The sequence below is a fragment of the Populus nigra genome, chromosome 2 (assembly GCF_951802175.1).
Source record: "Populus nigra chromosome 2, ddPopNigr1.1, whole genome shotgun sequence".
Classification (NCBI taxonomy): domain Eukaryota; kingdom Viridiplantae; phylum Streptophyta; class Magnoliopsida; order Malpighiales; family Salicaceae; genus Populus; species Populus nigra.
The window spans coordinates 37,140,454-37,163,037 of record NC_084853.1 but is presented as its reverse complement, the minus strand read 5'-3'; the positions used below and the strand labels follow the sequence as shown (position 1 = coordinate 37,163,037).

Sequence of the window (22,584 nt, the reverse complement as noted above, 5' to 3'; positions counted from 1 at the left end):
TAAAAAAACAAAGAGATACTTTGATTTTCTAGAAAATTAGGGTCAAAAAAGAAGAACTTGAACTTTTTATTTAAATTGAATATTTCTTCATTCATAAAAATTGAAAAACTAGTTTTCTAGTTTATCAATTTTGTATTAGGTTTGAAAAACACATTTTAAAGATTTTCTTAATTTTTCTATACAAGTTTTGTATTGTTTTTCTAATGAAGAAAAGACATTAACAATATAAATTTTTCTTTTATATATAGGCACTTTTTAACATTGTAAGAGATTAAATATTTTTCTATTTTTATAGTTAGTGTCATAAATTATTTTTTATTATAAATCTAATATTAAGATATTTTTTGGGGTTAACAATATAATCTTTTAATGAAAATTTTTAATTTAAATAAAATAAAATTGATATTCTATTATTAGATTATCGTGAATACAAAATATCAAGATGATTATTATATATTATACTTTTGATTTAAAAAAAATATAATTGTAATCTCGATGTATATCTTTTTTCAAAAAAATATTATCTTTGTTCGCAATAAATGAATATGTTTTTTTAAATTCTCATTAGAAAAAAGAAATATGAAAAGGGAAAAGAAAACCAAAAATAGAAAATAGAAATGGAAAATATTTTTCTATTAGTGGACAGACCCTTGAATTTCTACTCATCCTCCAATGCATCTCACCAAAATGTAAATTTAATTCATTTCTTAAATTAGAAGAAATTCAATTTTTATTAATTTTTTTTTTAAAATATTTGTACAATTTGATGAAAAAGCTTTTTTTTATGTGTTTAAAAAATAAACTATAAATAAATTAATATTTTTATTTCAATAGTAATAGCATGCTCAAATTAGTTTTTCCACATCAATTATTTTTTTTAAATCAATTAAAGTTTAAGTAGGTTATTTATAACAATACTCATGTTCCTAACAATATAATCTTAATAATTTCTCAAATAGATTAGGCCTTCAAAATTAGTTAGTGTAACTATAAAATATATTTCTTTTTTATTTCATAAAATGAGTATACAAATATGTAGATTGATTATTTACTAGACAAGAAATGTTGTGTCTTCTATATTTATAAATATCATATAAAACTCTTACCACACTTATGTTAAAGTAGAAGCGCGGTGAAACCCTAAAAATAAAAGAAATGTTTGAGGACATGGCTTGCCGTGTATTTTTTAAAATTTTAATTTTTTATGTTTTTAAATCATTTTGATGTTAAAAATAAATTTAAAAGATAAAAAAAATATTTAGATATATTTTTAAATAAAAAATAATTTTAAAAATAACTTCTAACATAACACCAAATCAACACAATATATCATCTTTTTAAAATCTCAACAATAAAACTCGAACTTAAAATCTTACACCGATGAAGTTTGTTTTATTTTTTAATCAGTTAAATCACTACTTTAAGACTTTGAATTAGCCACCTAACATTTAAAAAACACAAAATAAAGCATTTTAGAGGAAGCATCATCGGGCCAAGATCTACAAGATCATCTTAAGAAAAATAAGAGAAGAAATTATTAAATAAGTTTACGGATTCTTTAATCAAGTCTTTGTTTCCTAGTGGTTGATTGATCGACATCAACATTCCCATCCCACAAGTAATTAAAGCATGAGATTGTATTTTGTCGATCAATTTTGAAAAGAAAATTTATCATTATCATTATTTATTTGTTTTATTTTACATGTTATTTAGCTAAATAAAATAATTTTACAATCATTTTAAAATTATTAGATATTATAGTTATTTTTAAAAATATTTTTATTTAAAAATATATTAAAATAATAATTTTTTTATTTTTTTAAATTTATTTTTAATATCATACATTATAATAATTTAAAAAATTCTAAATATTCTGAAAAAACACATCCCAACAGCAAAAACAAGATTCAAGAATAAACAAATAAAAAAAACCCACCACCCACAGAAATTTGCTCATGGGGGTGGAGGGAGATTGGGGCAGTCATGGTAATTTCTACGGAAATCAAAGGTTATTCGGAGAAAAAGAGAGAGAAAGGAAAGGGACCTACACGATGAGTAGCTAACGTTAAAGGCAAATAGATTACAGATGACGTGGAAGTAGTGCCTTACACTTCAGCTAACAACAACAACATGCTTCCTTTTCGAGTTCCTTTTCGTTAGTTTCATTCATATCAATATCATGCTTTTCTTTTTTCTTTTTTCTTTTTTAATTTTTAGTGTTACAGTATCTTCTAATCTTTCAGATTAGACATTAATGATAAACATTATAATATTTATTATTATTATTATTATTATTATTATTAAAAAGAACACAAACCCTTTATCTCGTTTTAGACACGAACATGGCATCCTAAAAATTCTTAACTTCAAATAAATTTAATCCAAGTATGTTAATATTAAATAATAATAATGTTTTTTTCCTTTCAAATATCATTATCTAGAAAATGGAGTGCGTGTTTGGGAATATAATTGAAATCATATTCTCTTAAATTTTAATTTTTTTTTGTTAATTTTTTTATATTTTTTGATCGTTTTGATGTGCTGATTTTAAAAATAATTTTTTAAAAATAAAAAAATATTATTTTAATATATTTTTAAACGAAAAATACTTTAAACTACAACTGTTATTACAATCCCAAATAAACTCAGAATAGTCTCAAGCAGACAAACAATCTTCGTCGTCTTTCTTTTTGTTAGGCAGATAGATCTTCCTTTCTTCGGGGCATGTTAATCCAAGCGATTCCTTCTTAAAAAATGTTCTATGGGAATCGGATGTGCAAAACAATCACTAAAAGAAGGAATAGCTTGTCCCCTCCAAAGCGAGGGCCTCTCTCGATGCCCACTTGGATTTATTTTGTGTTTATCTCCTTGGTACGAATCAATGAGAAAGAAACAATAATAATCTACAGTAAATGATCAAGCTAGGCTGTTTGATCCAAAAAAAACCAGATAATTTATTAGCAAATGGTTTAATGTCTGTCTTTATTAGGCTGTTTTCCCTTTTCTTTTTCCTTTTCAGATTAAACACGATTCTACTACAAGAAAAAAGAAAATTACAAGCTATATATATATCAGATCAAATAAAAATCATCCTAATCCTCTACTTTGGTCGTAATTAATTAATTATGCAGCAGTTTCGCATTGATTCAAGCCTTTCCACAGCCGTGCGTCTTGGACTAAGGTATCCGGGCTTCATCTTGGTCTTGATGTTCTCTTGAAACAAGTTTTCTATCACAAATAGAGGACCTTTTTTATGCTTAAATTAATAGCTATAAGAGGGGACTAATATGCAAAAAAAGTATTTAGGTTTGGAAACGAGCTTTATCTCTAGATTTGGTATTCCCTGCAAAATAAGTCTCCAAGAACCTTAAATATCCAAGTTAATAAGGTGTAAGGGGAAAATAATTTACAAGAAATAGAAAGAGAATGAAGATGAAGCGTGTAAGGGGTGTGTTTTTGTTCTTGTATGAACTTGTGTTATGTTGCTTTTAGTTGCCTTATACATTTAGTCCGTGACTTGAGGTGTTTATATATCTCGGTCAGGTGAGTTTTTTTGTGGAGAATGGAATAATAATAAAGAATAATTTTCTTTATCGCATAGATAACTTGTAAAATGAGTTGTTGTGTCTTGTTATATTATTAGTGAAAAGGTTGATATTCGCGGATGATTGACAAAAAAAAATATTAGTATCCTTTAATGAGACAGATTAATAGGAGATAGCTACCGATAAGAAAAAGGTTATTACTTTGTAAAAAGACAGTCATTGATGATAAAGATAGCTACATATTGAGAGTGTGACTGACCAGAAAGTAAGGTGTGTGGCAGTCACTAAACTTCTTGAAATTTTGCATGAAATTGAATTCCATCGCTGAGTTGCTAGGAAGAGGCCTCATTTATTGAGGACTAAAAAAGAGTTGGAAGAGACACCCATCTTACCGTTTGGGGGGCTGATTCGAATGCAAGGCCACTGCTCTCTCTCTCTTTGTTTTTTTTTTTTTATTTTTTAATATCAATACATTTTATTTCAAAAAAAAATTGTTGATGTCAAAGAAAAACAACAGTGCTCGTTATTTGACAAAGTCTGCAAAATCAGTCATTGACCATTAAATCAACTGCAAATTTTCTTTTTTTCTTTTGTATTTATTTGTAATTGGATTGGACCAACAAGATGAAAAGGGCAAGAAAGCAATAAAAAAGTCAAGGCTCAGGGGGGGGCAAACTCCTACTCGATTCCAAAACCCCACACACGGTGTCAAGATAAAACCCCGCGCGCATGATACATGCAAATGACACCAAAAATCTAGATGAGCCAAGCCATGATGAGACTTTGACTTTTGTATGCAAACATCCCTCTCGTTTTGCCGACCAAATTCATGGGCTTTTGGGAGATTGGATGGCATTTATTTCCTGCTCTTTCTTGCGTATGCTATGCAGATTGGGTGTTGTTTCTGTAAAAGCTAAAATCCCTTCAATTGAGCCTCAAAATGACCCATCTTTCACTTTGCTATTTGGGTCCCATGCGGGTCCTTTCGACACTTGTTTGTCTCTCGACAAGACCTAATTCTTGAAGACCAGGCAGGCAATGATTCGAGCTCCTAGCTAATTCTGCAATAACTTTCACAGAACATTGGAGACCGTAGGCAAATGTGCATGAACCAGGGATCAATGACAATGGATGGCCAACGAATTCTCGTGATCAAGGGATGGCTATCGAACATATTGTGACTCAAAACTTGGGCCCTTAACTCGATTCATTGTCGGAATGGCAAGGCAAATATTGCAATGAGAAGTGCACGTACGCACCAAATTCAAGGGATGGATGGGCGCTATGGAACATATTATTGGTGTTGTCGATGGATTCTTGCTTGCTAAAAACACATGCGTGGCTCATTTGTGAAGTGCACGTACGCACCAAATTCAACACAGACAAGTTTCAATGCTGTCCTTGCCAATATTTATCACCAGCAGGACATCATATGATCGCATTGTCAACGTAGGGATTCAAAGTTAAGCTAGACATCTTTCTTGGAACTCATAAAGCTATTGTCGGGAACTTGTTTATTGGTTTCGCTGGCATGCGTGCTTATATCCCAAAGAGAATATATCCCATTAACACAAGTTGCAACCATTAATATTTATATATACACACACTCTTTCCCTTTCATTTTATTCAAGTACTTTGATTTTATTCAAGTAAAATGTCACTCAAGCGTTGGTTGGTTATGATCATGATCAAGAATTACGATTATCTTGCATATGCTAAATTTATGGGTAATAAATACCTCTTAAAATCTCAAGAATATTTCTTTTTTACTTTGACCAATGTATAAATTAATTGAAGATAATCTTTATTGGAGGGGGGGGGGGGACTTAAAAGAAGAACCTTTTGTTTTCTTAGACTTGAAGTCTCAAGAAGCAGCTAGTTTAACCTAACATTCGATTGAATGTTGAAAAGATATTGATTATCAATGCTTAAATATGAGAATTTGTTCTTGAACCGGAAAGATTCGACCTAAGATTTCAAGAATGGAACAACTACCGTAGAGATTCTCTATGAATAAGATGCAAATAATAAAGTAAAGCCTACGAGAATTTGTTCAAGATTTGATTTTCAAAAGATCAAAGTCTTCCTTTTTTCTTTTGATTGCTCTCCTTCTAACCCCATTTAATTAAAAGATCATCGTTTTTTTTTCTAACTTGCCGTATTCCGCATAATCCATGCATGAACTTGGACATGATCATGTGTATATAATCTTGCATGATATATTGTAAAGAAAGAAAGAAAGAAAATAATCTTAGATATATTGGCCTTGTTGACGCATTTATTCGAGCTTGAAACAGGACTTGGAGTGGATCTTGAGTTGGAGGACATTTCTGAATGTTTACCCTACCATTGTTAGCAGGTTGCTGGACAAAATCACCTCTTTGTTTGGCATCATAGATGATGATCTTCTTTAAATTGTCACCAACTTCATTACCTGCCAAGCAAACTAAAGAGAAAAAGAGAAAAAAAATAAAGAAAAGGAAAAGCGTGCACACCCTTCACATCACATAAAAAACCATATAAAGGCTAAGCTTTATTTATTTTCCTGTCCCTAATTCGTTTCCATAATTATTGGGTTCAACCTAAAAACTAAAAACATTCCAACATGTGGGGATATCCTTGCTATCACTTAATCCATCTCTCTATTTTCTGCCGCGACATGAGTCATTTTAGAATTATATTGGTTAACGGTTGCTTTTTAAAATATTTTTTGTTTAGAAATATATTGAAATAATATTTTTTTTATTTTTTAAAATTAATTTTTAACATCAGTATATCAAAACTATCAAAAAGTACAAAAAAATTAATTAGAAGCAAATAAATATTTAAATTTTTTAAAATATTTTTAAAACACGAAAACAAACGGGCTCATATATAACAATTCATACCATGGTATAGGAAACACAACTTTATTAATTAGGGTTTTTTATGCTATACACCAACTATAGTTTTGTCTATTTATTTTTCTATTTTGTGTACAATTCGTCCTAAGCTGGGGAGCCCTCGTGAAAAAAACGTTAAATTGTTTGAAGAAGTGGCGGACACCAATTACTCTTTACATGTGGTAAGTGAGATTTGGGGAGTTAGGCTCCAGATCCAGCCCAATATAAAAATAAAGAAGTTGAATCAATCAGATTACTACCCATTGCCCAATCGACAATCGGCCCACTTAGTATCATCAATCTTGGCCCATAGATCTTTTAGAGTGGTCGACTCCCCTCCTGTCCTGGAGGCTGATAACCCAGAGAGAGAGAGAGAGAGAGAGAGAGAGAGAAGCGAAGCATAAGGAAGTTCAAGTCGAAGAAGAATGGATCCTTCTATGTGGCACAGAATAGCTGCTGTCTCCGGTAATTTACTGCTATTCTACCCCTTCAAATTTATATTTCCTGGTAGTATAATTTATGTTTGATTGACTGGAAAAAATCACAAACAAACAGGGGTAGCAGCTCTCGGATTGGGGACCTATGGTGCTCATGTCTTCAAGCCCGAAAATCCCACTTACAAAGAGGTCCTCCTTTTCTCTTTCTCTTTCTTTTGTTAAATACTAGTACTAAATGATAGCAGGCAATTCTTGATTGTGATTGTGAAGGTATGGCAAACAGCGTCTTTATACCATTTGGTTCACACTGCAGCCCTTCTTGCTGCTCCTATCACCAAACACCCCCACATTGTGAGTTCCTTCCCACCTTCTTTCTCCTTTCATTTCTTTTGTTAATTCTGATTGAACTTTGTTGTCTCAGTTTGGAGGCCTTTTGACTACTGGGATTCTTGCTTTCTCTGGAACGTAAGTCATTATGTTTTCATGTTACCAAATTACCAGTTTTCGAATGAAAGTTTGTTGAGATTTTGAATTTGCATTTGCATCGTTTTTTTCTGATGCTAAAGCTGCTCTTGTTGGTGATTTGCGACTGTTTTTTTTTTTTTTTTTTTTTGGGGGGGGGGGGGGGGCTTTGACCATATGCAAATGTCTCATGACAATTTAATCGACCAGGTGACTTTAGTAATGATAAGAAACCTTAAAATATATCAATACTGACCTGCAACTGTCTTATTGTTATACTGAGCCTCAGTTACCAACATCAAGAGCCATACATTACATTTGATTTCTTTGTTTTGTTAGGATATAGGCTTACTGGAACTCGATGCTTTTATTGTTTCAGCTTATGTTTGGAACAATGTTATATTTCTGCTGCTTGGGAAAAAGCCAGGAACCAAGCATATATTTGCTCTCAGTTTAGACTGTAGATATAGCCGTATAAAGGAGTTCCTATACCAACTAAGCTATATGATTTGTTTGACTGGACTTACAGCTCGGGTAGCATTTGTCTTGAAAAAGGAAAACACCTTATGATAGCTCCATTCTCGCGGCTCTAGTTAAGCTAAATTGATTGCAACGCAACGCTGTATTTCAGTCATTACTTTTTCTACAATTATTTTAACTTGCATTAGTGGAGGTTTGCTTTCATCTAGATTATTCTTTTCTCTTTTCTTAGTGTCCTGTTTTGAGCAAGTTATCTTTTCCATTCGCAACATACACCATTGGAGATTTAAAGTCTGAAAGAAGTTAATCTGGAATTGTGTAGGTGTTATACTGTGGCACTTCTTGAGGACAGAAAGTATTCTACTTTGGCTCCATTTGGTGGCTTTGCATTTATTGGTGCTTGGGCAAGCTTGCTTTTCTAAGGATAGACCTCTTTAAGATGGTGGTGGATCTTCATTTCTGCGTCACAAGTATCATGCATCGATGCTTTGGGGTTTTAGCAGATACTGAAGGAACTTTGTTTAGCTATCTATTCACTATCTTGATGATGGTTCATATTTCATATCTTTATGTATTATATATCATTTTGCTTGTGAAATTATTGCATTGCTTCGTTGCAGTTTCTCAATCACTGGTCGGAGTGTAAGGGAACTTGAAGTAAATGTGGGTTAACATTTGTTGCTGATATTTTCTATCGTGCTGCGAGTATTCTTAACGAAAAAATGTGCAATCGCTATTTGGCTGTGATGATTTCAATTTGTTATGTTCCACGAAAAAATCTGTGGCAGAGAAAAAGTTTTGCGATTCTTCAGTGCATCCTTCAATCCGAGTCTCAAACTTCTCTGAAAGAGATTTGCAGTTGTTTTTCCAATGTACTACTATGTCCACTCCAACGATTCTTTCTTAGATGATCATGAATTGGTGATTGTCCATAGAACATCATATATGCGACTTTGTATCAAGTTTTCTTGCATGATTGCTTCACGTTGCTACATGATGAAAGCAATCTCATGTGTGGCTAGAAGAAGAAAGATTTTCAGTTCCAGAAACGGACATTAGTGGAAGCAAATCTGTTGAAGAAAATATGAAGTAGAAGGAAAACTAGGAAGGGACCTTGGCAAAGTACATGTCTAAGCTCATCTCATGTGAAAACCTGATTTAATTTGCAATGAGAAAAGCTCAATGCTGCTAAAAATTAAAGAAACAAAATATCTGAAACTGAAAAATCTCTATCCCTAGTGAAATGCCGATCTTCTTTGTTAATGGTTCTCATGGATTTGAATCAGGGATGGAACTCGTACTGGCAAGAGCTATGACCTGCACGTCAATTTTTTAAAAGAACAATGAGAATCATTTAACGCAGAGAAAGTATAGAAAATGATTTCCAGCTGCTACTCTCACATGGCTTACACTTTCTAAGCATGTGGAAGACAGAATTGTCTCCCTTTTCTTTTCATAATCAAAAGTAGATAATTTGATATTTACATGCTGCAAGATTTCCTATGGTGGGGCCTCATTAAAAACAAGTCGAGAAATAACTAGAGATAAAAAAAAAAAAAAAGCTTAGCAAGTGCTTACTGGGGTCAAGTTCTGTAATGATAGCAGCTCCTTTGAAGTAGCAAGATCCACCTTTGTGCTTGAACTTCTGGAAGTAGTTGTTGAAGGCATAGGAAGCATGGTCTCTCACAGTATTTGGCAAATAGCAAGGCTGGTTCACTTGAATCTTACTGCAGTCTGCACCACCTTTCCCACAAGCCCAGTCCAATGCTATCTGCAACTCATCATCCGGGGTCTGCTCATCTGCTATGCACCATTGCTCTAACTCCCCATCTAGTATTTATTTCCAAACATGCACAAACAAGAACTTATGTGAGATATGAACAAAACAACCTGTGATAAATAATGATAAAACGAACCAGCTTCTCCTCGGATGGGAGTTCAGGCTGTATTGCTTAGCTTACCTGATTTCCTAGGAGTTATGGACAGGATAAGAAGGGCTAGCATTGTCCTTTTCCAAAGGATTGGCATATTTTCGAAAGAAAGAAACAAAGACAGCTCACAATGGCGGAATAACCTAATCTGTTGCAGAGAAGTGTATCCACAGAAAGGTTGTTGGTTAGATCCATATATAGAACACAAAAAAAAAACCCTTACACCGATTAAATTACATGGTAATTCGGTTGCTAGACAGCAAAGTGACAGTCATGTGAAAGGGGGTATACGAGGCCAGCTTGCAAATGCGTTCCACATAAGCTGATTTTCACCCCAACAAGGAAAGGTTGTGCTTCTGCTATACTATATTATTTACATTGAGTTTAAGGGATTCCAAGTGTATAAAGCGAACAACTCCATCTTTTAAAATGATTCAAATTATTCATGGCCATGGAATCTCGATCTGCAGGCATCCTATGTTCTGCCCAGTGCAATATGAAAGGTGCCTTGCTTGTCCTGTTCTAAGGTGTCCATGTGAGTGGCATGTCTCGCATGATTAGAAGTGGGGAAAATGAAGTAACTGTGTACAAAGATGGAGCTTATGCTTTAGGATCGTAAACAGTATCCATCAATATGATTAATGGTATCTCTTGCCCAATGTGAAGGCAAATGCCCATGTATTTCTCCAAGCAGTCTCTCCCTAACATTTATCAACCACATTTTAGCTGCACATCATCTTCACCAAATCAGGTTGCAGGTGAGTATCAAAGGTAACGGCCCTTCCCAACTCCTAATGCATTATGGAGCATATCAGCAGGTATTATACACGGCACCATAACGGCGAAAACATGGGCATGCATTGATGAATACAAAAAAAAGGATCAAAACAAGGATGCATCAGATTTAGTTCAACACCTTTGCCCCCAAAAAAGAATCTAGTTAACTTCATATTCACACCGTATACAATACAATGTTACATTTTATGATACAACGATGAATGAACGAGTTACAAACAGCTCCTACTTTACACATAACCAACAGTCACAGCACCTCATTCTCATCTACATGCAAGACCATAGGAACCAATCAGAATGAATACAAATTCACACTAGAATAATAAAAAAAATAAAATCTGCTCCCTATAAAGCCTCATGGTAACTGCGGTTTCCTGTACACTCCGGGGCTTTACCACATCATATGTTCATCGCCTGCTATTATTGTGCTGTTCCTTAGAGGGAGAATATTTAGATAAATATTAAAATGTCATAATGCTGTACCCAACCCTAATTAGATGGCTCATTCAACATTCTAACCTCATTAGCTTGCACATGTTCTTATGCACAAATCCATCAAGGATAGAAAGACGAATTGATCATCTCATTAGAGTTCAAAGAATGCAGCATTGTGACATTTTATGAACTGCCTTCAAGAATGAAGAATTTGGAAAACAAAATTGAGAAGGGAATATAATAATAGTAGACAAAACTAGTATGTGCAGAAAAGCCACCAGCATCATTTAGCTATCGTCATCTTGGAGCAATCAGAGAGTGGGAAATGGTGCCAACAACTGATCAAAGAACCTTGACTGCGCTCACCAGATCCATGCATTCTTGAACCCATAAGTTTGTCGCAAGCTCAGATTCCTGGAAACAAATAACTATTCTTTACACATCCCCTATTATATGAGAAGTTGAACTTAAATTCAAGAAATACAGTGATGACTCTGTGGTTGCTGACACTTCTAACATTTCTCAATTTTACAGAGAGCATTTCATAGCATCGTATATGGGAAATTCAGTGCAAACAAGAATTTCAATAAGCTTAGACAATTTAAACAGCAGTGGGCATGGTTTGTAGAAATATCAACTACCTAACCTAGTTTCACATTGACGCATAATGTATCCCTTTGAGAAGAACTGCGAAAGAAACATTCTTTAAAAGAAACAAAGAATAATGCGGTATGAACAAGATAGGTTTCTGCAAACATTGAAGGTCTCATAAAGTAAATCTATTTAAGAGTTTCAAAGAAGAGAGGAGCCTTATTTGAGGATATGGATGAAAAGCTTTTATTCATGAAGACATTGGGAATTTGATGCACATATGCATGACCATTGGAAAACACTTACCATGAGGCTAGAAATTACGAGGGGTGGAAAGATTAGAAGAATGTGGCATCGACCATTCCTTCCATGACCTCATAGCAGTGGCTTGTTGCCAGTTGGCCAAACAAATGCATTTAGGGTCAACCAAAATACATGGATCAGCCAGCATGCTGAAGAGATATAAGCAACTTCTAGCATGTCAATCCACTCTATCAACTAGACTAAAAAAACCGTGTCACAGCATTGTAAAGCTTCTCATCTTCAAATGGCTTTGACACATAACCATCCATCCCACACTTTAGACATTCTTCATTTGTTGCCTGAATCACATCAGCTGTCATTGCCAATATTGGTGTGTGCCAATATGCTACATTTCCAAGTAGCTCCATTGATGCTTTCCCAGATGCAATTTTCTCATTAAACTGACTCTCCATAGACCGGATTTGACGCGTGGCTTCAAAGCTGCATGATGATTACAGACTATGAATCATTTTTGGATGTAGGAATCCGTGACTGAACATTTCCAATGAAAGAAAGAAAGTCAAAAAACATAATTATTCTATTAGAACAGAGAGATTACCCATCCATTTCAGGCATTTGGAAGTCCATGAAGCAAGCGTCAAAACTGTGTGGTGGTTTAAGCTTTTCTAAAGCAGCCTTGCCACTCTCCACACAGGTAACAATTGCTCCATGCTTTTTAAGAGCACCCTCAGCCACTCTTCTGTTTACCAAATTGTCATCCACCACCAAAATTTGTTTTCCTCTCAGTAAATTCTGAAGTGCTGGTGGTTTCTTCCTATTTACTTCACTCTTCTTACCGCTTCCAAAAGCTTCTTGGAAGCAAGCGATTAAGACACTTAACCGAAGAGGCTTCACCAGTACATTATCTACTAAACCAGAGGTTTTTAGCTCTAAGCGTTCATCAGAGCTGATGGAGGTAGCCAAGAGAAAAATCTTTGAAAGGTCTACCTGGATATCTGTCCCGTCATTTTTCTTGGGCATTTTCAGCAAATGATGGAAAGCAATGCCAGATTCTCTGTCCCAAGCGTCTTTGTCAATAAGAACTATAGGCAAATCTGCTGGAATACTGTTAAAAGGAATTAAGCGCATATCAGAAAATCAAATTGAATATCATATAACAGTAATGTTTTTCTGAAACTCATCAAGTAGTAACTTTCTTTCATAAACTTCCAAATTTTTCACTAATTGTGAGATAAGATGACAATTTTTGCAAGCATGGATTGGCATTTGCGATAAAAAGAGTTTTTTTTCATGACAGTTTAACATTAATCACATTCAAGCCAACCTCAAATTTTCACACAACTATGCTAATAAAATCGAATGTACCTTGTGCAGTAACCACTAGATAGATATGCACATGCTGACTTCAGACTGGGAGCTACATCTGCAGTTATTCCCAACCTCTGCAAGTGATATTTTGTGACCTCAGCTCGGACACTTCTTTCATCAATTACCAGGGCTCTCCCTCCTCGGACCTCTAAAACAGCTGGATCATAAGGCTGCCACTTTGTATCCAGAGAAGTTGATTCTCCTTTTCTGAAAGAAACAGTAAATGAAAAGGTACTACCAATGCCACATTCACTAACAAACCCAATCTCCCCACCCATGAGATCCACCAGACATTTGCTAATGCTTAATCCTATTCCAGTTCCACCATATTTTCGTGAAGTGGAACTGTCAGCTTGCATAAAAGGCGTGAAAATATTTCCCTGTGCATCTTCTGGTATTCCCACTCCTGTATCCTCAACTGTAACTAGTAGTCTAATCATTTCAGGTTCATCCATAGAATCTATGCAGCTTGACTTTTTAAATTTCTCCCAACTTTTCCATCGGTTGACAACAGGAAACCCACTCAATGAGTCATAAACTTTGCTTGATGTATCCTGAACTAACTCCAGGCCTTGTTTAAGCACTGCATCCCTGGCATCAAGAGGGCTTCTCACTTCATCTGCCAGATGCACAGAAACAAACACATGCCCTTTGTCGCGTGTAAACTGAGGGTAAAACAGTCGAAAACATTAGTGAACCAAATTTGCACAACCAATAAGATGTTACATACAAATAGAAAACTGCATATACAAAGCTTTTAGTTATAGTGATGAATCATCAATCTGACACCATCCACAATTAGATATGTAGCTTATAGCAATGGCAGTCGTATTAAACATTATTTCGAATATTGAACAAAAAATGTAGCCATAATTATTTTGCTGAAACCAACCTTTATCGAATTTCCAACAAGATTTGTAATTATCTGCCGAAACCGTCCAGGGTCACCAATAACAACTTCAGGGAGCCGGTCAGAAACAAAAACAGCCAACTTCTCTCACCCAAAAGAACAATTGGAGACAAGCTTGAGTTAGAAATGATATCAATGCCAAGAAAAGGAGAAGAGAATGAGCAATAAAGAGAGTTGCTATATATGTACCTCAATCCCTTTTTCATTGGATTTTCCTGAAAATAGTGATAGAACATTATCAAGAACAGAACGCAGATCAAAGGGAACTGCTTCCAATTCTAGCCGGCCTGATTCTATCTTAGCCTGATCTAGAACTTCATTAATCAGTGCAATTAGATCCTTTCCGCTAGTATGAGCAGTGTTGGCATAGTCCATTTGGTTTACATCCAGATCAGTCTCCATCAGCATTTGCAGCATACCTAAAACATGTTGGACGCAGCATTTAGATATTAATTTTTCCATATTGGCAGGATATGCATTGTATAAACAACACATTTCTAATTACCTAAAACACCATTCATTGGGGTCCTTATTTCATGGGAAACAGTTGCAAGAAACTGCAAGGATGAGAATACTTCAGTTGCCGGAAGAATGTAGAACTTCTCAAGTAGTGGTATTTCAAATAGAAGATAAATAAAGATGCAAGGAGTAGAAGCCATATTTATAGGATGAAACCCATCAAAAGGACCAGGAAATGTACCTGAGATTTTGCCACGTCCGCAGCTTCAGCACGAGCTTTGAGCTCCATCATCTCACGATAGTCCTCCTCAACTTTTGCAATCCTATTAATGGCTGCATGAAAGATGTGGCCAACAAGCAGAGTAATAACAAGGAGCCCAACTGATGCATTTATTGCTGGCCAGGGTAAAGGAGGTTTATGCTTGAACCTGTACCCAATGGAAATGAGGAGATTTCTTGATCACTCATCTTTGTGATAATCTAAACCTTGTCACTAAGAGAACTAACCTGCAATGCATTTCATGCTTCCGCAATGGATCACCAAAGTCAAGGCTACTGACATGCAAAAGGCCAGTATCAGTAACATCAGTACCATACATGAGAATGGGAGCGGTTGCATTAGTTGTATCGTAAACATTCACGACAATTGTTTGCTTGCTGGAAAGTTGGTGCAGAAGCTTCTCCACTAGAGATGGTACATCATAAGATGCGCCAAGATACCTTTATAAGAAGCGAGCCCAGATTAAAAGTTAAGTTCATCTCAAAGAAATGTACCATATGACAATATTTGAAGTCACCATACCATGTGCAAGAAACCAAGAATATTTGGAGAGGAAAGAATTACCCAACAGTGGCATCAATTCTTTGTTCTGGTGTAGCATCAGGGAGGTCAGTATTATAGACAGCAAATGTGAGTACAACTCCCAGGTGGTTCGATTTCAAAAGTTTGAAAGGAGATGTCAACACTCCCTTTCCAGATGCCCTTGCTCGCAAGATGTTCTCGCGGTCTTCCTATATAAATATGGCAATTGTTGTTAGAACAAACTCCATATAGGTACATGGAAGAAATGTTCTAATATAAATATTTTTTTTTCTGAACTAGTATCTCTTGATATATTATGATAAAATTCAGTGTGAATCTCAATTATCAACTAGCAGATGCTCTTCATATTGACCTGGAATGATAGTTGTGCAAGATGAACAAGGTTTTGAATATAAACAGAAACCTATATTGTCTGCCAAAATCCATATAATATTTTTCCTTTAAAAAAATGCTTGACATACAAGCTAAAGAAGCAACAAAAGTATAACACCCATCCAGAGTTGTAGAGCCACATCTTTCTTCAATACCATCTTCAATCATTTATTAGTTTTTTATATTAAAAATTAATGCAACAGTGTAGATTTATTATTACCCAGGTGCTAGTATGGTTGGCATCAACTAATTTGGCTCTATTGCATGAGAGGTGAAAACTAGCCGTTTAAGAAAAGCAGCTTCATAGTTCCAAAATCACTAAAATTCTAAGGATTTACCTAAATATGAATCAACAGCTCTAATCCAACCCTTATTGCTTTCCTCAAACAGAAGAAGAGTAAGCAACAGGTTCTATTCTTGGAACCATACACTGAACATACTTAAAATTTTAATTTATCATCCAAACAATATATAGAAGCCCTGATGAATGGAAGGTTTGCAATAGGAAAATTAGATATCACAACACATTTATTTAATTTTTTTAATCAAATCTTGAGAAGGGTATTTTTGGAACAAAAGCACTTCATTTGTCCTTCTTTAAAAGTCTGGATACTCGTAGAAAAAATAAAAATACAGGAAGTCAAATAGAAATTATGATCAAGTACATGCACTGTAATCATGCTTATACACGGGAAAAGAACTTGATGGATAAAAAGAAAACAGATTAACTGAAATGACAAAGCTATGTATACTATATGGAAACACACCTTTCCAGACATCATGTCAATTGAGACAATATGAGAGACTGTTTCTTGAGAAAAAATCACAGGTGCATATTCATCCTGGATGGGTGCAGGATCCAATTTATCTGGAATACAGTCTTGGACTAGAGTCTGGTCCTCCGTTCCCATTTTCTTAATTGTCCATCCATGCTGCTCTTCAAATTGCTTCCTCTCTAAATGAGGAACTTTTAGAGCATAAGCAACACCACTAGTAAGTGGCCTCTCAAAATCTGTTCTCTTGGTATATTCACCAAATGTTTTCTGTGAAATAAAAGAGAGTTCAAGGTAAGATCATTTTTCTTCCGAGCATTGCATGGTACTCCTATATGGTAACAATTTGAGTTCTTCAGTTAAAATCTCCAGTCCCTGAGCATAAGTTTGACATTAACATAGCATCTTGTTGTTATAGAGGTTTTGCATGATTTATATAATGAAGGAAATGCAATTAGTACAAGTTCATTCCCAATTATTTTTTATACACAATTCCTAGAACAGATTAACAAATATGGAAAGCCAAATATCACCTGATCAATAGCAGAAGGATTTTTTCCATGGTGAAAGGTGGATACAAGGATAGCCAAGGCATGTACATGGTTCATGCTAACATTGAACTGGTCCTGCAACATTCGTGCCCGTTCATCACACATGTTAGCAAGAGTCTCTTCCCTCCTTGATATTATCTTTTCATGCAAGTGCCAAAACAACCAAATAGATACAAGCACTCCAAGCAGGACAAATATTATAAGAAGTTTCTTCCTCCACTTGCCAGCACCTCTAGGAGGACTATGGGATAGTTGATGCTGATTCATCTGCAACAATTGTTGCCGCTGCTGAGGCACTGGCTCCAGCTGAGCTAGCTTCTGATTTTGCTTCCTCCAAAATTTTAAGTTATAACCCAATAGTATGCAGCTCACTATCATGCCAACAAGGACCCACCAGCATTCTTTTACCAAATCAAATGAAAAAAGTTTACAATGATCTTCTGCACAGTCCACTTCCCTTCTCTGCAAAATATTATGACCAAAGTCAAAATAGCCCAAGAGACAAATACCTACGTAGCATCACTCAAAGGTATAATAAGCTTTTGATTTCTCCAATCAATTTTCTTTGAGTAATGAAATACATATTTCTCTTGCATCAATTTTGTCAAGTCTAAAGACTACTTTCCAGCTCTTTATACTTACTGTAGAAATGAAGAAAGTTGAGTGCATGATCCTGGCAGTGCAGTTAGTAACTCAAACAGAAGACTGAAAACATGTCATGCAGCTATGATAATTTCACCAAAGTACCTAAGCACAAGCTTCAAACTTGAAATAGATTGAAGCATCCAATAAAAGAACCTCCAACAGAGTTTTGTAAGCACATCTGACAAATTTCTTACATTGAAATTATTTTTATCTTATTTTCATCTTTCACTTGGTGGATATTCTGGTGAGCCAATTACACTCTGCTGAACTATCTAACTTTGTGTATTCAAGACACTCAGAGACAAATCGAAAACCCAAAATATATAAAAGAACTTTTTTTACTGGATTGCCGTATTGTTAGTAGTTTGATGCGATGCAGCATAGAACCCACAACATAACACAAAGCATAGCCTCTTGATTATCCACTCAGTAGAGTCACATATATTTTCCCCTCTTTCATGGTGTTTTTTTTTTTGTGTCTGTGTATTAGAAATGCATGCAGTGTGTGAAAATTTGCTTAATATACTCAAAATGCACTAAAGTTCAGTACACTGAATACTGACAACAAGAATTCTGAAACTTTCAAGCAAGAGACATACATATACAACTGCTTCAGCAACAAGGCTTTACCTTTCCAAAATCCTGTGAAATTGATGAAATTGTAGATGGTGAAACAAATGATGCAGACTCATCCAGCAATGATCGATTAAGCTTCCTGAATTCATTCTCATCTTGAACCGGGCATTTTCCATTAGGCCCTACATCTTCAGCGACCCATCTGATGTGCTGTTGAAATTCCTGCTTCTTTGAACATGGTACCTTCAGTGCACAGGCAATGCCATCATTTATTAGCATTTCCGGTCCTGGTTCCTTGGTACAATCAAGGGATGCTACCTGCAATACACAGACCAGTGAAAATAAGTTTTTAACCAAGCATTCTATTTCTGAAATGCAAGAGACTTCTCCAGCAACTTTTCCAAAAAGTATTCCTTCAATTTTTTCTGCTAATTTCATACTTAAAAAGATGTGTTTAAATTGTCATTTGGTTTCCCTATCCCAGCATAAGATAGCCATATATTTCCGTCCATGCATGAAAAGGTACAAGACTCATGATATCTGTATGTATGTAATCTCTACAAATACATATCTAACAATTTGTATAGTAGCAAGTCCTTTTGCGTCCTAATTTAATTCCAGAAATGCAGAATTTACTCGTATGTTCATCAAGTTAATCAAAGAAGAATAAATTTCAAATTCAATAATAACAAGGAAATGAGCTTTTAGACTAGTTAACAGGAGCAATCAACAGACACTAATTCTAGCACACGATTAAAACCAAAAACAAAAGTGTATATATATAGTGAAAGAGCTATAAACAAAGAACCTGATCTGAATCAGAGAACAAAGAACCCAAAGCATGAAGCTGGTTCTTGCTGACATTGAAATGGCGAAGCAAGACCTGAGCTCCTTCTTCACACGAATCTAGACTCTGACCTTTCCTTCCCAATTCCCCACTATCAAAGCTGAAGAGAAGCCAAATGTTCCCTATAGTAACAGCAACACCTAAAAACCAGAGAAGCAGAAACTTTCTCTTCCATTTCCTGGCAGAATTAGTTTCATGCAAAACCTCCTTTGACTTCCTCAGCTTGAAACTTTCCTGTGATGTGCCATTTGAACCAGAAAGCTTGCAATTAATAGACATTTTCTCCGACTCCCACCCGTGTCTCTTCACAAAGAGCCTAGAAAACTTGACAAAAACCCCAGCTCCACCACCAGTACAACTCATCAAAATCACCCCCTTTCCCCAATGACAGACTCAAACACTGTAAGAATCCACCTGGGAAAGCTCATCAAAATCAATCCTTTATACTTTACAAAACAAAACCCACTTAGAAGGCAGGAGCTAGAGCGCAAAATTTGCAAGGAAAAACAAAGTGGTCCACCTTCTTTGATCTATGATATATTCCACTTTATGGTTCAATACTAAGTTTCTTTTCTGCAAGAGCATTAAATCCAAATCAAAACAGGCACCTTTTTTTCTTTTATCTTTTCTTTTTTGTTGTCTGTGAGGGAGAGAGAGGGGGAGGGAGAGAGAGAGAGAAGTTAAATGAAGAAACTAATCATAGCAAACAGGAAGCTGAGGTAAAGCTCAGTTATTATTTAGGAAGCTGTAAGGGAATCGTTTAATGAGGTAAGAAAAAACATAGCTGTTTCCTTCCTTACATCTCTCTTTCTTTCTAGCTCTGTGTATTAGCACAAAAGTTAGTAGGAGCATCCATCCATCAACACACAAGAATGAAACAAAGAAACTACTTTTTCAAAGAAAAACTCCTCATCGAGTTAAAAAAAAAAAAAAGAGGTTGGTTTCTGTGTAAGCCCAACTGGAATCAATGATCAGACAGTGGGGTCTCTCTCTCTCTCTCTCTCTCTCTCTCTCATGTTCAGTTTGCTGTCCAGCATTTTGAAATTTAGGGTGGCTACATCATTATCTCATCATCTATGTGGGGGAAAACTTGAAAAAAAAAAAAGCAAACAAAAATACATTATGCATCGTTATAAAGAAATAATGTGCAGTGATTTATCACCACTGTTATTGGACAATCAAGGGTGGTTGCATTACCCCAATGGCAATGGCAACTGTCATGCATGAGAAAATAGTTTCTTAATACAAAGATTTCTTAAAAAGATACGTATAAAACTACAGTGTAAATAAATACTTTTAATTTTATAATTAAACCAATATGCAGATTGTAGTTTAATACTATCCATGTATTTTATTAGTTCTTGGTGGTAGCAGCTTGGGGGTGTTGCTTTTGCTTTTTAGAAGCGTTGAAAGTGACTTCTCCTCCATTATTCAGTGTTTAAATAAAAGATGGAAGGGCCGGGTTCTTTTGTTTCTTGTTTCCTTCTATATAACAAATATATTAAAAATAAAAGAAGTTTAAACAGTGTCTTTAGTGTATCACCAAAGAAATATTATTATGGACTATAATAATAAAATAACTATTTTATCCCTGCATTATATAATATTTGTCTTGATTGAGTGGTTATAGGGTCACCAAAAAAAATATTTGGCTTGTAGGGGTAGTCCAGTTTTTTTTATAAACAATGAGATTGCTTAATTGTCCTTAAATTCATAAATAAAAATTCTCGGGTTAAGGGGTATTTTTTACTTTTCAAGTTGGTTTTTTCATTGTTGTTTTTCGTGTGTTATTGAGAGTATCATGATATGTTTATATAAATTAATTAATATTAAATTTTAAAAAGTTATCAACGCATAACGTGCTAGCATGTGAGTGGCATTCGTGCAATTTGATTTGGTGGTGGAAACTACCCTTCTACTATCTCTTTGGACCGCGTCTTTTTTCTTCTAGTGTAGCACATGTCATCGGAGAGTGGATGGTTTGTTGTTGATTGACCTATCTTTTTTTTATCTTCTTTTCTTTTTTCTCTTTGTAAATTGCATGTTTGTCTTCTTGGATTTTTATATTTCTACTTCAGCCTCATTTCTTTTAATTTTGATTTTTTTGTAATTTTGTAAAAGTTTTATTTTTTTTTAATCTGGACCCTTCAATTCAAATATATATATATAATTTTATCCTTGTTTTTTTATTTTTTTATCTAATTCTATGCCTTCATGAATTTTTTTTCTTATTGTTTTTTTTAATTGTTTGTTTGTTATTGTTGTTTATTTTTTTATTATCTAATTAAAATTAAATTAACTTGTTGAACTCGATTTCTTTTATTTTTCTAAAGCAATTGCAATACCTAAATATATATAAAGAGTTAAGAGCCATGCTATAAAACAGAGAGAGAGAGAGAGAGAGAGAGAGAGCTGGAAAAAAGGTGTTTAAAAGTATAATACATTACAGTAGGAGCTTCCAGTTCTCGCAGACAGAGTTTTCATTTAGTTTACCAAAGCACAAGGACGCATTTATTCTTTCTTCGTTTGATTCTTCTGCTTCCAATTTTTATTATTCCACCTTTTTTATGCCCGTTTGTTTTGTGATTAGAAAGCTTTTTTTCTAAAAATTTAATTTTTTAAATTTTTTTTTGTAATTAGTTTGATATATTTATATAAAAAATAAATAAAAATATTATTTCAATGTATTTTCAGGTAAAAAATACTTAAAAAAACAATCATTATTAATTATAATATCAAACATAATGTATATTTTCAAGTGTTTTTTGTATTATAATAGTTTTTGTTGTTGTAGTTTTAAAAAAATAGAATCAAGAGAAATATTTTTTAGCTGTATATGTTTAAAAATAAGTTTTTTTAAAAAAAATATATGTTTAGTTAAAATTATTATAATAATTATTTTTATGTGTAAAATAAATGAAAAAAAATCTATTTAAATGAGAATAAAATATTTTATCTTCTACAAAATTAAAGTTTGAAATGCAATTAAACACCAGGTCAGTGCAAAAATTAAAAATCATTCAAGTAAGCTGCGGTTTCTTCTTTATGGTTGGATAAATAATAAAAATTACTACAATACCAAATAATCTCTAAATATTTTTCAAAATACTTTTAAATTAAAAATTCCTACAATCTGAAAAATATTTCCCACCGCATAGTTGTTTATTTATTTATTTATTTTTACAAATGTCAACAGAGAAAATAAAAATAAAAAATCGCCACTTACTCCGAAACCAACTTGGAGTTTTGAGAATATTAATTGTTGTGTGAACTAATAAATAATAGTAGCTACTTGGTCTATTTATTCAAAGAAAACAGCCAGCTAATATTATTCCTTCCTTCCGAGCCTGATAACAAAATTAATTTCCAATTAATACCACGAGATTATATTTTTGGAGTCTTGCTTGTGTATCGATATGGGTACTGAATAATTAAGTT

General features: G+C 34.1%; 3 protein-coding genes across 4 annotated transcripts; 1 reads left to right on the top strand and 2 right to left on the bottom strand.

Annotated features, from left to right (window-relative positions):
* Positions 1–6,739: 6,739 nt before the first annotated feature.
* Positions 6,740–8,376, top strand: LOC133681700 (uncharacterized). Its single transcript, XM_062104807.1, has 5 exons — positions 6,740–6,892; positions 6,983–7,053; positions 7,135–7,215; positions 7,286–7,329; positions 8,129–8,376. Exons 1-5 carry the CDS (start codon positions 6,853–6,855, stop codon positions 8,226–8,228), a joined length of 336 nt encoding a protein of 111 aa, XP_061960791.1. The 5' UTR covers positions 6,740–6,852; the 3' UTR covers positions 8,229–8,376.
* A 485-nt stretch (positions 8,377–8,861) lies between these two features.
* On the bottom strand, positions 8,862–10,126 carry LOC133681699 (glucan endo-1,3-beta-glucosidase 4). The gene is made up of 4 exons (XM_062104806.1): positions 9,975–10,126; positions 9,768–9,885; positions 9,385–9,636; positions 8,862–9,123 (listed from the first exon to the last, which is right to left on the bottom strand). The coding sequence occupies exons 2-4, from the start codon at positions 9,832–9,834 to the stop codon at positions 9,089–9,091; spliced, it is 354 nt and encodes a 117-aa protein (XP_061960790.1). The 5' UTR covers positions 9,835–9,885; positions 9,975–10,126; the 3' UTR covers positions 8,862–9,088.
* A 528-nt stretch (positions 10,127–10,654) lies between these two features.
* Positions 10,655–20,138, bottom strand: LOC133681788 (histidine kinase 2). Of its 2 annotated transcripts, XM_062104933.1 has the most exons (14): positions 19,108–20,138; positions 18,354–18,617; positions 17,061–17,540; positions 16,522–16,797; positions 15,404–15,570; positions 15,067–15,279; positions 14,801–14,987; positions 14,606–14,657; positions 14,290–14,519; positions 14,083–14,181; positions 13,188–13,855; positions 12,421–12,927; positions 11,865–12,302; positions 10,655–11,381 (listed from the first exon to the last, which is right to left on the bottom strand). In XM_062104933.1, exons 1-13 carry the CDS (start codon positions 19,507–19,509, stop codon positions 12,062–12,064), a joined length of 3,786 nt encoding a protein of 1,261 aa, XP_061960917.1. In that variant the 5' UTR covers positions 19,510–20,138; the 3' UTR covers positions 10,655–11,381; positions 11,865–12,061. The 2 variants fall into 2 exon arrangements, with proteins under 2 accessions (XP_061960917.1, XP_061960918.1); XM_062104934.1 differs by lacking the exons at positions 18,354–18,617; positions 19,108–20,138 and having other exon boundaries at positions 17,061–17,153; positions 17,309–17,376.
* Positions 20,139–22,584: the final 2,446 nt, after the last annotated feature.